This window comes from Gavialis gangeticus, unplaced genomic scaffold (genome assembly GCF_001723915.1).
Source record: "Gavialis gangeticus isolate Ggan-Ray unplaced genomic scaffold, GavGan_comp1, whole genome shotgun sequence".
NCBI lineage: Eukaryota > Metazoa > Chordata > Crocodylia > Gavialidae > Gavialis > Gavialis gangeticus.
Window position 1 is genome coordinate 69,285,199 of NW_017729034.1, and position 17,861 is coordinate 69,303,059.

Genomic DNA, 17,861 nt, shown 5'->3' on the forward strand with positions numbered 1-17,861 from the left:
TCATACCCCCCCCCCCCCCCCCCCCCTTCCCAGTATTTGGAGCTTGACATAGAGGCAAGTAGGAGTGACTCAAAATGAGCTAATATACTTCCTTTCCTGCTGGTGAAGAGCAGTTTCTGGTTATAGCCCTGCCCTTGGGAGAAGCTGATGCTCCTAAACTATCCTTAGTTTTCCCTCTGCATCTGCAGAAGGCATTTGGCTACCTTTGAGCAGTATTTGCCAAATGGTCCTCTCGCTGTTAATAGGAGAGGACACCTTCTGTAATGTGTCAGTGGCTGATAGATACTGCAGTCCAGCCCACCATTTTGGGGTATCACAGACTTGTTTTAGCCTGTCCATATTCCTGCTGGAACGATTTATCTCTGCTCACTTCACTACTTTGCCACTTGCTCTTACATCTGCTGTACATAGTTCTGCCCCAGCTCATGAGAAAGCCTTCCACTTTATGGATTATCTTTGCTCCTGCACACCACTCTTTCTATTTTTGATCCTCCACCTTCTTCAAGTTTCCCATAAAGGTGTGTCTCTTCTCCCTTACCTCTGCCTCAGTTTCAGGGGCAATATTTTCTTTAAATCTCTGCCATTTGATGCTATGATTAATAGAGATGCTAAATTGTTAGAGAATTATTTAAAAGCCATGTTATGATTTGATGGTAATATTATTCTTACTATCAGTGAGGAATCTGGGATTGAAGTTGTGAACTGAAGCAGTTTAAGATGGTTGTTCTACCCAATGTTACATACAATAACATTGTATTGCACTGACTTGGGTTTTTTAACAGAAGTCCCGTGCTGGTGTTCCAGTGCCCGCACCACCATGTCATTTGCCTTGACTGCTTCCATTTATACTGTGTGACTATGCTGAATGATCGCCAGTTCATCCATGATCCTGAGCTTGGCTACTCCCTCCCCTGTGTAGGTAAGTTTGGGATGTTCTTTTAATTATTCTTGCCCCATTATCTGTTGGCAGAATTAGAGCATGTCTGAGTAGTTGTTTCACTTGACGGAAAATGTGTTTTGTTACTGAAATGGTCCTTTTGGCCCTGTATGTGAGCTGGCTCTAAAGCATTAGCTCAATTCCAAAGGGCATTTCTTTTATAAGCAAATGCATGTATTTTTCATGTTAGTATCATTATAAAGTGCTAAAGAAAGATAGCAGTAAGCATTAAAAAAAATCCTTGATGACCTCCAGGTCTTTTCTTCTGAGTCAAATAAGTTAACTTTTTCTGGCATAGCTTCAAATGTTAATAAAAAAAGAAAAGTAATAGGAATTTTAAATAGCCTTCTTGTTGATGAAGTTATCTCTACTAATTATCATTGCACTGAATGAAATGCAGATCTCCCAATGTATGTGCTAGGTTATCTGCTGTAGCTGACTAGGAAGTGAAATTTGCCTTCTGTAGAGAAAGATTTATGTTGAATCTCAAAGATCACTTCTGACAGATGAGAGACAAAAAGTCAAATCCATCACATTGTCACACAGACAAATTTGCTGTGTGGAACTTCACCAGAATTTTGTATTGCTGCTATGTTTGCATGTGCGTTTGTCAGAAGTGCCATGCAGTACCATGTAAATCACATCCTTTCACTTTGCAAGCTGTAAATAAGATGGATTTGCTGTGGTTGTTTGAGTAGAAGAAAAACTGTGGGCATTTCTTATGAGAGTGACATTTGCTTTATACTGGGGCATGTCTTAAAGATATTGAATCTACTGTAATAAAGAGCAGTTCAGCTTGTCTATATTTACCAGCTGCTTTTAATCATTTCAGTAGCATCTTAGCAATGGTCATAAGTTCACATACTGCCAATATTGCAGTTCATATGCTGCTAATGTCTGTTTGCCAGGTTTCTATTTAAATGTAGCATAGCCATGTAGTAGTGCTCTGTACAACAGTATCTTGTTACAGAGAAGCGTTTCCCCTCACCCACAGATAAATCATATATATATACACATATAATGCTGGTTGCTTAAGAAGAGCTGTCAGTGAAATCCTGATTTGTTCTTCCTACTCAGTGTTACTTCCTTGATTTTTACATGGTGATGTTAGGTGACTCAATACTTGTCTGCCCCCCTGCCTACATCCCCCACAAATTAATCAATTTTCAGCCCCGCACACAAATGAATCAGTCTCTTTTCCCTTTGCTCAAGATTTATCAATTTTCTTCCTCTCTCCATTCATCAGTTATCTTTCCTGTTCTTCCTCTTGTTTCCCAAATTAATCAGTTCTCTCAGCAGCAGTTATTCCAACTCATCCCCCTGCCCAGTCAGGCCTCCTTTCAACTTTAGTTGTCACCACAGCCCTTCCTCCAATTTAGACATAATATTCTTGCCTGATGGACCTTCAACCTCGTCTTCTGGCTCAGCCACTTCATTAATACTATTATACTGACAGCATGCTGGGCACTGTTTTTCAGAACTAGTTCTTCAATTTGGGGGTTTTCTACTTCTTTTTCTCTTACTCAGAGAGGAGGTTAGCAAGTAAGCTACAATTTCTGGCATCTGCCTGGAGATAAGGACCCAGATAACTTCTTACTTCTGTAGGCTTGTGCTTGGGACTTCTAGAATGGAGCAGTGAAAGGAAAGTAGAAGGAAACTGATGGCAGTGGAAATCTATGAAAGTATGGGAGGAGGAGCAGAAGTACTCAGGGCCTTGCCTCAGGTCTTTGATTGCTATTGAGGGAAGAGCTTGGCCGAAGGTAGGGGGAGTCAGAACGATTCACAGAAATAACTTACAGTTCTGCTTAACTGAGGCAGAATAAGAGTAAGTCTACTCTCCACAGGCCTGGCAGTATAAAAATATTGGGTAGTCTTTCACCATCCCTCAGATGGAGCTTTCTCCTCATTTCCTATGTTAAAGGTTCTCTTCCCAAGCCATAAACCAGATTACCAACCCCTATTGCCAACCCGAGGGGCCCAAACCCATGTCATAATCCAAAACTCTCAAGACTTCAAAAAAATAAGATATTATATCATTATTATAGTTGTTTATTTTTCTACATTCTGGCCTTTTTCTTTGCCTGCTGTTTCTGACCCTCTAGTTGGTAACCACAATCATTTTTGGATCAGCCCCATCCATTCAGTTACTTTATACTAGTGGTTAGCACTCTGCTGCTTATATAGTCTGAGCTGACAAATGGTAGCAGTGGCTGGAATGCAGTCTCGATCCCTGAACCTGCAGCAGTTACACAGGCTGCTGCTCCCAAACCTAAACTTTGTTTGTTTAAGCTGATGCTCTGTCTTTTATCAGTTTGTATCAGTCTGAGGCTGCAAGCTGTGCCAAATCATTGTGACACTGGGGCAACTGGGTCAGTTGTCACTTAGAGGTGGCTGAATCGTCAAATTTCTGGGTCACAGAAAATTTCAGCATTTTAGAGTCTGGTTCCCTTCCAGTGCAAAATGAAATGGAAGGTCTTTAAAATTTTCCCATGGGACTGAAGTTGCAGCAAAAATTACAAAGTGTGTTCCTCAGGGATGCTGGCAGCTGCTGAGTAAAATGGACATGCTTCTTGCCAAGTTCACACTGCCCACCACTGACTACCAGTGGGGAAGTTGGAAACTTGTAGGAATCAGATGGCCTAGGGAACCAGGTGACTTAGTACTAGAAGGTCTGAGTTCCTGACCCTGGGCCAGCCCCTCCTTTTGTTAGGATTGCTTAGGAGTCCTAGACCCTAGAAGTCTGGAGTGTCTTGAAACACAGGCGGATAGCAAACTAGGTATGGTTCTAAGGGAAACCAGCTGGGGAGCCCACAAAACTTAGCAGAAATGGTAAAGGTAAATGGCCAAACTCTGTGCCTGGTGTAGTAGGAACATGCAGTGCAGGAGCAGCAGCCAGAAGTTTTCAAGTGCATGGGAGGATGTGACCTCCTTTTTCTGCTGCTGGTACACTGATTTTCAGTGGCAATGAAGGAGGCTTCTCATACAGCAGCAAATCTTACTTGTTGTTCTTGTGTCACCCAGGGCACCGTGTGCTGCTGCTGCTTTGCCCTCCCTGCTGCTGGAATTGGCATCGATGCAGGGAGGGTACAGGGTGTTTGTTGTGGGGAGCGAGGGGAAAGGGGAATTGAGTTCCTCCTTGGCTACATTAAAGGGCCCCTTACTTAGACAGCACCCAGAGGTTGTTCCCTGTTTGCCCACCACTGTTATGCTACTGGTAAGTCTTCATGAAACATTGGTTTGGATCAGTCAGTATTATCCACTGGAAATATTTAGTTGGAAAACTTCTGGCCAGCAAATTTTTGACAACTACCCTAACTCTAACCCTAACCTTGAACCTAAACTGTTTTTCCTGGCTGGGTCAGACAAAGGAACCTGTCTCCTGAAGCACTACACTGGCATTGGTTTAGATGAACTAAGCACCTTGTGCTGGCTTGCCATGATTTGCTGACTTATTTCAATCAGTGGGGTTCAGTGAGGCAAATTAAATGGGAGGCATAAGTGTCTAGTTTTTTCTTGTCACATTGCTGCTTTGTCTGCAGCACCAGGTGGCTTCTGTCCAGAAATCCATGCCTTTTGGGTGTTCTAGCTTTCCAGTCATCACCCAGATCAGTTCAGTTTTTCTAACTGATGTCTATAACATTCCTTGCAATTGTGAAGACTGCATTATGCAGCAGATAGAAAAATATATGAATGCACTGGCTTACTTTTCCCATTGGTTGGCTAAATACAAACATGCAAAGCTTAGCTATATATAGGCCAATTGCCTACTTGGTTTCTGGTTGTTTGTGATACATAAACCACAGAATGCTCAAACTTTTAGACAGACTTATGCTTCAGATGGAAGGCGAGATTCTAAAGTAATCACCTGGGCTCTGGGAAGAAGGGACTGAATAAAAGCAATAAATATCACAGGTTGAAGTTGGTGGCAGCAGTTAAGCATTTGATACTTAAAAGGGCCTAGAAACATATTGCTTTTGTTTTAGGAAAATAAAAGAACTCCCTGTACCCTGGGCTAACATAGGCTGTACTACTAAGGCATTTTTTATATTGCATCAATATATACCAATTATCTACCGAGTAGCTACCATGCATGAGGTCCTGTATTCCTTTCTAACTGTACAAAGCCATGTACATAAGTATGATTTTTAACATCCAGTAATAAAGTTTTAAATCTGAAGAAGTTGGTACTATTCATCAAACTTAGCACTAAATTACTTCTTTTCCCTGGTAGGTAGTCCTTCAGAACATGGCTGTTGAGACAATGCAGGAAAGCACAAGCTGCTGCTACTCCAGGGGCGGCAATTATTTCAGGCGGAGGGACGCTTACTGAGTTTTGGCAAGGCATCGAGGGCCACGTGACAGGCAGCCAGGAGCAGATAAATATTAACTTTCTAAATTTTTTAGGGGTCCTGTGGGCCAGATGAAATGGCCTGGCAGGCCGCATCTGGCCCGCAGGCTGCATTTTGCCCACCCCGTGCTACTCCCTGCTATTCAAGAATATAGGATGATTGTCTCTGTCATTGTTCATACAGTATCTTTCAACAACTGTATGTTTTAAAAGAATTCAGGACAGTATCTTTGGTATTGATTTCCATCTGTTCTGGTAGTGCATATTAAACAACATAGTATATTTAAGGTGGAGGAAATTATAAGGATTTTTTACCCAAATTTCTGTAAGCACAATCATGAAATTATTTCCTTTTAAGTTGGACAGGTGCTATGGGACATGCTAACAAATACCTGATTTCATTTGTGGCAACATCATGTCACTACAACCTATCACTTCCAGGAATGAAGCTAAAGCAAAAAAGATCAAATCTTATTTTTAATCAGAGGTTGGGTATTGGCATCCAAGATTATGCTCTGGGCTTATGTCTAACAGGAATATGAAACTAATCCATTTTAGTGTGATGATGTCAATACTGTGATCAAGTAAGTGATAGCTCTTTAGCACCCACAAGCACATACTTTTTTTATAAACATCTAATCCCAATACTATGTTATTGCCTACATCAGTGGTTCTCAACTTTTTCAGACACAAGGCACCCCTCAATAGATTTGAGGTACCCCTTGGAAAATGTTAGCTCTTAGTTTTTGCTCTTTTTTTGACTACAGAAAAATAATACAGCAATTTTCTGTTACAAAGAACACAAAGACTACGACAGGTCACAAAATCATAGAAAATTAGGGTTTGAAGGGACCTCAGGAGGTCCAACCCCCTCATCTAGGTCAGAGTGTTTTAAACACTCTGGATTCCTATTTGAAATCTGTGGGTTTATCTTATGAATCATGTTTGCACACCTAACAGTACTAACATTTTGGGACACCCTGTGGTGCTCTTAAAAGGGTCTCAAGGTACCTCAGGGTACCATGGTTCTCTGGTTGAGAATCACTGGCCTACTATTGTAATACTTAAAATTCACTGATTAGCAGTGTCAAACTATTTATGGCATCATGTATGGGAAACGCTAATGTTTCAGGCTTGCTCTGCTCAAAGCATTATTTCACTTGTCCACATTCAAATAAAAATGATGTTATTTAAAATCCATTCTATTTCTCTAAGGCATATGTGCACACAGTGCCTTAGAACAGTGCAGGAGGGTTTAGTCTGGTAATTAAGCTTATTTAGATTGTTTGCATGTGCAAATTAGTTCTGTTCATTCCTGTGTTTTTTAAAAATATAGATAACATAATGAACACAGCCTGCAGTTTCCATTAACATTTGACTCTCTGTTCCTGATTTTGATCAGGAGAACATACAGACATAGCAGGGAGTTTCTTTTTATCTTTTATTGGATCAATCTAGAGGTCAAACCACCACAGACAATAGAAAAAAAAAGCAGTGGCATCTACAGAAAAGGGGCAGTGACTGACAAATCAGTCTTAGCACAGGTGAATGGTTACTTGAGTTGCACAGGATCTTTGTTATGGACTTCAGATGAACAGTGTATCTCAGGTAAGGTGAATAACCATTTGCGTATGAACATGCACTTTGTATGGCCATACTTTTCATCTTTTTCATTTCTGTATGTGACCACATGAACAATGAGATTAAGCATGGTAGAAGGCAAGTAATGGCAGGTGATGATGAACGGTATCAACTTGAAAGTGGCATAATTTCACTGTAGTCTTGCATAAAACATGCCATGTTTTTCTTTTTTGTAGCACAAAATTAATTCCTTAATGCATAGCTGCTAATCTGGTGCCATGCAACAGTATTCCAGGTGGGAATAGACAGCATCCGGTATTACGTTTCTGACTAAGTAGATCTCCAGTATATTGATAGGATTAGCTGCTCAGAATAATGTAGCAACTGAATGATTCAAACCCAGTATATCATTAAAGACAAAGAATTTACAGATAGAAGCAGGTGGTATTATACTGGTCATTAAAATTTAAAATAAATAAATAAATGTTACAGATTATACACTCTCTGCCCTTGTTAAATAGCAACAAAAATCTGTCCCATCTCTCTGTATGGTGTCTTGTATTAATGAGGCTCCATGCACAGAAATTTCCATGAGTGGTGACCTCCAAGTATCTTTGAAATAATTAATAAGGTGCTTAGAGGGACAGATTTGCATATGCATGAAAGATCATTTATGGTTATTTAGTTGCTGTGCGGGGTACTGGAATCTCGTAGCATTACCTCGAAACAGGCAGTGTATGCAAACAGACAATATATTACACCATTTAAACATGCACTGTTCTTACCATCATCATTTCATTTTAAAAAAAATAAAAGTGAGTTCTAGCAATATAGGGCTACAGCCAGCAAGTTAACACAAATTCCCAGAGGGCTGGAAAATAGTTTGGCAAAGGAAAAGATGACAGTGAGGCCAAGGAAAACCAGGGTTTGACACTGCTGTAAGCACTTTGCAAAAATGACTTTGTATCAGTTTAATTCTTAAGAATTATCAAAGATGTGATGTATTTTTAAAAAGCCTAGATAAAAGACACTGTTCCCATGATAACAGTAAAACACTTTTGTATCTGGAAGTAATCTTGCCATTAACTCATATAAATAAACAAATAGGTTCAATTACCACAAGTTTGTATATGGAACACTTAATAAAAAGGATTGAAGCTTTAAAGAAGCTTTAAGGGCCATCTTCCACTAGAAGAATGCTGCTTGGGAATCATTAAAAAGGGCACGTTTTAAGGTTCAACCATATAGATTCTGTATGCATAATAACTAGATGTTTTTGCTGCTATAAGAATGTCGGTGGAGTGGTGGCACTGAGTATCCTCTTAAAAAGTCACAACAGTGACCAAAAGAAGAGATGAGATTATGTGACACTATATATCAGACATATAAAGTACATAGCAAAGTTACAGTTTGCAAATAAAAGGAAGGAGAAAGGCAGGATATCAGATTTGATTATGACAAACAGTGCATTTGAGTCTCATCTGTTCTGCATGCCATGTACAGTTCCCTTGCAATTTTGAAAATGTGCAAGACTAATTTTGAACTGAACAGAGCATGCTCAGAAATGTATGTAAAGATGTAAATTAAAGAAAAAGTAAAAGAGCAGCAATTTCTGTGTTAAGTCAGCCCAAACCTTAGCTAGTGTAAAGCCTCAGCAAGCTGCTAGCTTCCTAAACCTGTAGCTCTGAGTAACCTTTCTTTACAAGATTAAGGTAATTTGGGAATCTCGAAATACAGAAAAGTCCAGGTGATTAGTTACTACATGAGTGAAATGAAAGAGAAAGGTAGAGAAAATCTGTGCAGCTTTTGAAAAATTCTTCAAAGAGCAGCTTATCTTTCATATATTTGGTTTAAAGTTTTAAATTCCTGACAGCTTTAAACTTCGTGATCCTTTGTTTTCATGAAAAGTCTGAGCATATAGGTACAGGTGTGGGAGGCTGAAGGAATATTTTTTTAGATTATAATACACCTTAGAAGAAGGCCTGCTTGTCTCAAAATGTAATAAACAGGCAATTATAGTTTCCAGACTTCTTTTATTGCAACTGTTCTAGCTGCCTTTTCCCTCTTTCTGCCTTGCTAGTAAGCTCCTGCCCACAGAAACAAAGTGCAGAGATGCACCACCACAGCCAGTACTTCTCTTCTACTCAGGTTTTAACCTTGCACATGCCATTGTGGTATCTGAGTGACTTTCTTGGATGTGTTAAGTGACGTGAGTGGCATGTGTTGTGTACTTCATTCTTTCTTTTTCCAGAAGACACACATACATGCACATGCATGCGTGGTATGTAAAAACATTATATTTATCCCAGTACAACTGGCCCGGAAATGGCAGATCCCTTAGAAAAATGAGGTAAAAGTGCTTTATGGTAGAGTATCTACAGGAGAAACAAATGCTTATACACTTATGTCTCTGAGAAAAGCCACCGTGTTGTCTTCCTACTTCCCAGTCTGCATTTCTCCAGCTTCCTTCTCCCCTCCAGGGAGATCAGTCTATGATTTGGCCTGCAGTCTAGTGGTGCAGCCCAGCACACAGCTAACCATTAGGGCTGTGTGAAGCTTTGGTTGCTGATTGGATTCGAAAGAGATTCGGCCTGATTCGGTGGCTGAATCTCCAAATCCGAATCGAATCAGGAGACCCTTTAATCTCTCTGAATCGACTCAGAAACCTCCGAATTGATTTGGGGAAGAGTCGGAGAGATTTGATGATTTGGACATAGATACAGCTTTAAATGTTTTTTCTACATGCCTCAAGGTACCAGGTGGCTCGTGAATGCTGAGATGGGGCGGATGGAGCGTCCCACAGGAGCACAGGGGGTTCCCCAGTGCACTCAGTGGCGGACCCAGAAGTGTACCAGAAGCACTTCTGGTCCACTTCCAGGTCCGCTGCAGAGTGTGCAGGGACCCCCCCTCCCCCACACCCGAGCTCGGTGACTGGTGCCTCCTGGATCTGGGGGGGCACCCGGGGTCCCCCCATGGCTGATCACTGAGCCAGAGGGGTGCACTAGGGGGTCCGCCACTTAGCATGCCGGGGAGCCCCCTGCACTCCTGTGGGATGCTCCAACCACTACACCATCTCAGCATTCACAAGCTGCGCCTGATACCTCAAGGTATGTAGAAAAAACATTTAAAGCTGTGTCTATGGCCGAATCACTGATTCTCCAAATCAGCATCAAATCTTCAGATTTGGCTTTAGCCGAATCAAATCAGGACAGTGATCTGAATCAAGTAATTGAATCACTGTCCCCCGAATTGGGCTGAATAGTAATTGAATACAGCTTGCTTCACACACTCCTACTAACCATTCCCCCAGACAGATTTAGGGCTGGAAACATTCAGCCTTTCTCTGCAGCCTCAGGGCTGTGCAGCTGTCTGCCCTATCACCCCCCCATCCCTCCCCACCAGCACTCGACCCAACCTGCTGAAACCTTCTCCCAGACCTGAACCAGCCCACCTCATGCCACACCAATACTGCAGCTCCCCACCCCCCACCTCCAACACCTGAGCCTAGATCATACCTGAAAGGCTGGTTTGGTTTAATAATAAGGCAGGTCTGGGGGCATTGGTCTCAGTGGGGGCTGGGTTTGTGTATGGGATGGGGTGAGTTAGATCTGCCAGACCCTGTCCCCATACTCACACTGCATAGACCTGAATTCCACAAGGATGAGCGCCCCATTGCCACCCCCATTGGCTCTGCCCTGCCCCATTGCCACCCCACAGTTCCAACAGGCTGCAGCTCTCCCCCTCCCCCTGTCCCTGTGCCCAGACCCAGATTTAGAACCAGACTAGCCCACCCTGTCCTTGCCATTTCTGGAGTCTTCAGACCCACCTCCCCACAGGGCCAGGTTATACCTGAAAGTTTGTTTTGGGTCTGGGGTGAGCATGTCTGGTGACATGCTGAGAGCTGGGTCTTTGCTGCTTGGATCTAGGAGGGGCAGGGTCTGATGGGTCTAGGTGCAATCACAGATGATCCAAAGTGCCTATAGCATGCCCTTCCTGCCCCAGACTTCCCCCACCCAGTACCCTGGCAGCACCTGACCCTGATCAACCAGCATCTGACCATGACCAAACTCACACAACCTGCACTGGAACTGCTTGGTGCCAGAGGTGTTGGGACTCACTGCTGGGTGCTGGTGGGAAAACTGGCAGGCTTGAAGAGACAGAAGACATGCTCTGAGTCTCCTGCCTCAAAGCCTGACAGCTGAGAGGGAGAGAGTAGGTGTTACGGAGAGGGAGGGGGCATGGACCCGTGGACCAGCCAACCAGTCAGCATTGACCTGTGCCCTCAGCTGTTGTAGGCTGTCTCCAGCAGACAGGGGAGCCTGCAAAAAATGCTGGGAGGCATGCACAGGAGCCCCTTTCTGTGGCCTGTCAGCAACACAGGCTGTCTGTGGAGCATCCATTCACCCCTATACGGTGTTCCCCCAGTAGATTTTTCTTTTGGGAGAACAATACCGGTAGAGTTCTCTCAGATCTTTTGAACACTTGTATGCACTCACCCTCACACACAAATTCTTTTTCTTCCAGCCCTTTGAGGGAAGTTGCTGCTAATGCTGTTCTGTCCTTTTTAGTGAGGAAACAAAAAGACTGGAATTGTGTCTATCTCTATAGAAAAGTCACTTAATCCTTTTGATTCCTTCTGTTTGGTTGAGCCACTTTCTTTATATGTAGGTTGATTACTAACAATTAAGGGTGGATTAATGAACATGAAACATTCGATACTTACCTCATTTAAAAAAAACAATTCAAATGTACATCCTGTTCATTTACTCTGTCGATACCTTCCTTGTGTATTGTCTTCAGGTTGTAATTCATTCTATAACATTTAATAACTAGGTGAGATGAAAGGAGAATTTGATGGTGTGCTGATTGATGGAGGCATCCATCACAGTTACGCAAGTCCCATTTGGTTCAGTCTAAGCCCTGTGACTGATTGTTTAGAATGCCTGCATAAAGAAGTGGTTCTTGCTTTTAATGGGAGAAAACCTGTCACGTCAGCATCTTGATTCTAAATTAACTTTTCATAAATGGGCTGAGCAGGGGAGGAAGAAAAGAAATCACAGATTTTAAAAGATTATAAAAACAAGATGGCATTATAATCACAAATGTCCTAGAGTGATGACCATACTTCCTCAAATGTATCTTGTTCATGTAATTAAAATGATGCTCTTAAATTGCTAAAGATGGTGAGAGAAAAATCCAAGCTTGTAAGTTTGGCTTTTATGGAATATAAAGAAATGTCATATGCAGTCATGATGTCTTGCTCTTTATTATTCAGCTAGAAGAAAGAATTTTTTAAATGTTTGGACTTAACTTAGAAAATAATGGTTCTTTCCCTTCATGTTCACATGAAAGATAACAATGTTGTTTATGTTACAAAAGTTCCTACATGCCCCATTCTCCTCAGGTGCCAACAGATGTGCCGGGAGGTTGCTCAGATGTGCTATAATTACAGCATATTGGAGTAGACTCAATCAAGTCTGCTGGAGCGTGTCAATTGGCATGCTCCAGCCAGCCTCTGTGTCTCGTGTATCAGCATCCCCGTGCTTAAACATACTCCCTGTGCTTTAAATCGCACCCCAACCCCAAGCATGGAAAAAAAGGTGTGTTCCTATAATTCATATTCAGCATGAGATTTTCTGTAATAGGTTCTTGTTGTCTCACCTGTCACTGCTTCACCGGTTGAGGGTCATCTGTAAATGCTGGTTACCTGTAAGCATGAGGAAAGCAGGCAGAGATGTATTTAATAATGAAAGACAAAAGTTAATTATGAAATCCTTCCTGGAATCTCCCTGGCTCTGCCAACCTCCAAGTTAGGACCTTTAAAAGAATATCTCTAGTCCAATATCAAATGAAAAGAAATGGTGCTCAATCAGTAACAGAGAGGGGAATATCTGTTCCCCGTACTTCAAGTCCCAGACCAAAGAAGGTTGAAATCCTGAACTCCCTAAGGACTGTGAGTACTTTCACAAATTTCAGTAGGGCCAGGATTTCATTCAGATATTGACTGCACCTTGCCTTCTGAGTGGATTGTGCAGCAAGTTGGGAAGGTTGAATGGTACTTAATGCATCTGTAGGGACCTACTGAAATCATGATTTTGCAGAAGTGGGCAATGTCCATGAAATCCAGAGAAAAATCCGCAGAGAAAAAAAAGAAAACTTACTGAAAATAAAATGCTGGCTCCTGAGAGGGAGCCAGCAGTCCTTACAGCACTGAAGCCCAACCACACAGCCCATTGGAGGGGAAGAAGGGACAGCAGGCTGCCAGCACACAGGGAAGACCAAGATGGCTGCCGCCCCTGTCCTTCACCTCTGATTGGCTGAGAGGGCTGCCTATTGTGTGGCCCCACCCCTCTCCATCAGTTGGCAACAAGAGGCAGAGCCACATGATGGATAACCCTTGCAACCCATCAGTGGTAAGGGGCAGGGCCTGTATCACAGATATTCCTCACAGCCAATCAGTAGCAAGGAGTGGGGCTACTGGAGCCCCTCAGCCAATCAGAGGCATGGGGGGCCTCCGGCTACAATAATAGCAGCTGGACCTGCAATATTCCTGTGATATTGGCCAGCTGCCTCCTTGAGTTGGGTAGACCCCTATGCATCTGTCAAGTTTCATAGATTCATAGATTCATAGATTAAGGGTCGGAAGGGACCTAGTAGATCTTCTAGCCCGACCCCCCGCCAGGGCGGGAGAACAACAAAAAAACCCCAAAAAGAGAAACGGGACTCAAATGAGTCCAGCCAGGTAGGCATCCAGCCTCTTCTTAAAGACCCCCAGGGTAGGGGCCAGCACCACTTCCCTTGGAAGTTGGTTCCAGCTCCTAGCCGCCCTAACTGTGAAGTAGTTTTTGCGGATGTCCAATCTATACCTCCTCTCCATCAGCTTGTGCCCATTACTCCTTGTTATGCCAGCGGGCGCTAGGGGAAACAGCGTCTCCCCCAAACCCTTCTGGTCCCCCCTAGTGAGTCTATAGACGGTCACCAGGTCCCCCCTCAGCCTTCTCTTGTGGAGGCTGAATAGGTTCAGGTCCCGCAGTCTCTCACTGTAGGGTCTGCCCTGTTGTCCCCGGATCATGCGGGTGGCCCTCCTCTGGACCCTCTCCATGTTGTCCACATCCCTCTTGAAATGGGGCGCACAGAACTGGACACAATACTCCAGCTGTGGCCTGACCAGCGTCGCGTAGAGGGGGAGGATCACCTCCTTGGCTCTACTCGAGATGCACCTGTGGATGCATGACAAGGTCCGGTTAGCCCTGCCAACCATGACCTCGCATTGTTGGCCCATGTTCATCTTGGAGTCTATAATGACTCCAAGATCTCTTTCTGCCTCCGTGCTCTCGAGTAGGGAGTTCCCCATTGTGTAAGTGTGCTGCTGGTTCCTACTGCCCAAGTGCAGCACCCTGCACTTGTCTGTATTAAAACGCAAGTTTTTACCCAGTTGAGAAGTGCCATCATCCACATGAACAGTGAAACTGCCAAATATTATCAAACTTATTAGTCATCAACCTTGCACTCAACAGCATGAATTAGAGGTTGAAAATTCAAGAATGAAAAAGAACACTTAAAGGTATAAGTGATGTACAGAGGAAAGGTAGAGGAATAGACAAAATTGAAATGAAGGTTCATGGACTGGGATAGAAGGAACTGATGTACAGAGAACAGAGAGAGAGAGAGACATAGGCTGGTATCTAAGTGGAAACAAATTAGTGGCTGTTCAAGGAAAGAGAAAAGATGGTAGAGATATAAATAAGGAACAACGAGGAAAGAGTTAAAGATACAGGAAAGAAATAGTGGGAAAATAATTGTTTCAGGTTATATCCTGCATTAGAGCTCTAGGAAACTTAGGCTAGTGTTCTGGCAGTTGTGCATTTTGTTTCTGAACTGCATTTAAGGGAGGAGGAAGCCTTGCACCCTGGCCTGAAAAGACCCAGGAGATAAAAGTAGCTGTAGTTTCTTACAGAAAAATCCCAGGGCACATTCTGTCTTATACTACTATACAGACTATTGAGGGGCTTCCCAGAGGAGGAGAATCACAAGGTTCCTAGTGGGTGGCTTTTATATCTGAGAAGATGCTTTATTGCAGTGTAGCATCCTCTCTGAGAAATGTTCTACAAGCCACAGCAGCCTCTATGGGGAGAAATCATTACTGGCTGCTTCCTTTTATACCCTGTAAATGAACTGCAGGGACCAATTGTGGTACATTCACTATGTGTTTACTCTCTGAAGCCTGGTGATTAATATTCCCTGAGTCACTTTCTGAGCTTTGGTCTCCCACATGGCAGTATGTAAAGCTACTGTCACATCACAGAACTAGCTAAGGACATTCTCGTTCAACAAGGAGTTGGTTTAATTAAATTTCTGTGTCTGGAAAGTGAAAATCTAATTTTCTCTTTGGCATTTTCTGTATTACTACTTAGACAAAATTATGAAAATAATTAATCCCCATGAAGCAGACATCAGCATTATAAGGGGTGCAAAAATATTGCATATAAATAATACTACTAATCACCAATCTGTTATAATTTATTGACATAAGTTCTTATTAAAACTCTTAAATCAGATTTGTTCTTGATATAACAGATGTGTCAAATGACTGCACAAAGTAGGTGGGTACTGGTGGGGGATTTTAACAAGTACCATGATTCAGATGCCATCTTTGTTAAATCTGTCTCACCCAGAAATGTATGTTTTAAAAAGAGAGGGAATGGGAAAGGTAACTGATTTGACCCTAGGGACTGGTAGTGAAAGGGGGACTCACTTCAAATCCAACCCAAAACAACAATGGCTGAGAATAGTTGACATTTTCATTCTAATCCTTAGTGAATAAACATGCTTGATGCAAAAGTCAGGTGATACCAATAGGAATCCTTGTTTTCAGCCTTTCAAAAGAAAGGCTTTCCATGACATAAGCAAGGACATTAAATTGCCTTTTCAATGTAGAGGAGTTCCAAGAAGATCTGAAAGGAGGCCCGTTGGTAAGGCAGCATGATGAAGGTGCAGTGGTTGCTGGGGGATTTAATCTGCAGAGCTATTTTATCAAGAATTTAAAATCTCAGCCATGATAAAGAAGCATCACTTCACTGGTATCTCTTTGCAAGCTAATGTGATGATTGGTCCATAATATTTCAATATAGACCCATTTATTTTTATTTAGGACTTGGTGGTCCTTACCTGCTTCACAATAAAGACACTCATTTGGGTTACTGCCATATAATATACCTCTCCAAAAATTAGAAATGTTTAGCCCAATGATCTAAATGGTTTGTGTTATCTGCATACAGGGTATCTAGATGAGGAACCAGTATGAAGTGTTAATGTTTAGGAAGGAGATCAATTGAATTTCTCTAGAAAGCAAGTACTACTTGAATTGAGTAAAGGTTGCAGAACCAAGACCAGAGATGGAAGATACCACAATAACGACCTATCTGTGCACATTTGTCAACCATTTGATTCCATATAAATGGTCAGTATTTTTTGGAAATGGGCCCTGAGTGAGTAATGGCTGCAGCAAGAGTCCTGATGAGGTCAACAGAAAGTTAACATGCTTAAAGATAACCATGAGCTTAGATACCTTGCTAAACTAAGGCCACAGAAAAGAAGACTGAAGGATTAAAAAATCTATGTACTTAATTTCAAATTTAAATAAAAATTCTGCCTTACCACTGTAAGCAAAGCAAAGCTTGCTTGTGCCAAGCCAAATCAATTTACAGTCAGCACCTTTGCCATAACACATTGTATTTTGTTCTTTAAAATACATGGAGGGATTTCAACAGTTGGAATGGAGCAGTTTGCAGGGGTTGAATAGATAACTGCATTTTAAAGATTCAAAGATATTTTCCAATGGAAACTTTACTACAAAGAACTGACATTTGATACAACTTGGGCCATTCCCAAGTCCAAGGATAAAAGGCAGAGGATATTTAGCTTGTGTAAAAAGGAAATAAACTCTACAAGGGGCATGAAAACCTCACCTGTTTGTTCAGATGCTAGCATAGCATTTTTTTTAATTTTGTCTTTTTTTCAGTACAAGGCATCTGTGTGCCCACAAGGAATGCTTGCTTTCCTTCAGTGTAAGAAGTTAAAGAAAGGGAACAAAGAAGTGAAAAGGAACAGATGAGCCCTAAGAAAGTAAGCTCCACAGCTAGGTTGACAGGCAAAAATAAGAAAAAGGAAACTCCTTGAGGAAATGGGAATGATACTGCACTGTTGAGCAGTTATTTTACTGATGTAAAATTCTACTCTAAGAAGTATCTAACAACCAAAGAGATTTCTCAGAAGTGCAAACTTTAGATCATCAGTTTCCAACACTAGTTTTTATCGGTCTAATGGCAATGCATATATTGTGGTGGTATCGTAGCCATCCACCATCTGCCAAACATCCGAAGATGACAGCACATCATCAGAAAATGTGCATTTTGTAAATTAAGTTAACGAAAGAGGTCAGTCCTTCTTGTGTCCTTTCTACCTCTCTAGATTTTCAGCTTTCTTTCTTCCTTTTTAAAATTTTTTTTTAATTGAATGCAAACTTGAGGAGCTTTACTATAAAAACAGCAAGCTGTACCATGGTGTGAAATGTAAGCTCATTGGTACAGTTCTCAGATATGTGAAATCTCTCTGCCTTCATCTTTGTGGTGCACCACACCCACAGTATATATATGAACTTGTAGTCTAATAATGTACTCTAATATTAGACCTATAGTCTAATTCTAATATGTACTGTGGTAACTCATTGATAGCTAATTAACCAAAATGTTGGGGATTGATATCTAATAGTATCAATATGAATGCACTACTCAGACTCTACACCATTCAGACACATTGGTCCTGATTTGTGAATTCACTTTTTTGCATCTCTTAAATAGATTCATAGATGCTAAGGTTGGAAGGGACCTCAACAGATCATTGAGTCCGACCCTCTGCTTGGGCAAGAAAGAGTGCTGTGGTCAGATGACCCCAGCCAGATGCCTATCCATCCTTCTCTTAAATATCCCCAAGTCA

The 17,861-nt window shown here is 42.0% G+C and overlaps 1 protein-coding gene across 1 annotated transcript in view; it reads left to right on the forward strand.

Annotated features, from left to right (window-relative positions):
• The window catches only part of PARK2 (parkin RBR E3 ubiquitin protein ligase), a 1,789,008-nt gene that overhangs the window by 1,190,976 nt on the left and 580,171 nt on the right, over positions 1-17,861 (forward strand). The window contains exon 7 of the mRNA XM_019526940.1: positions 783-919. Coding sequence (XP_019382485.1) covers positions 783-919 — 137 coding nt within the window. The remainder of the gene's footprint in view (positions 1-782; positions 920-17,861) is intronic.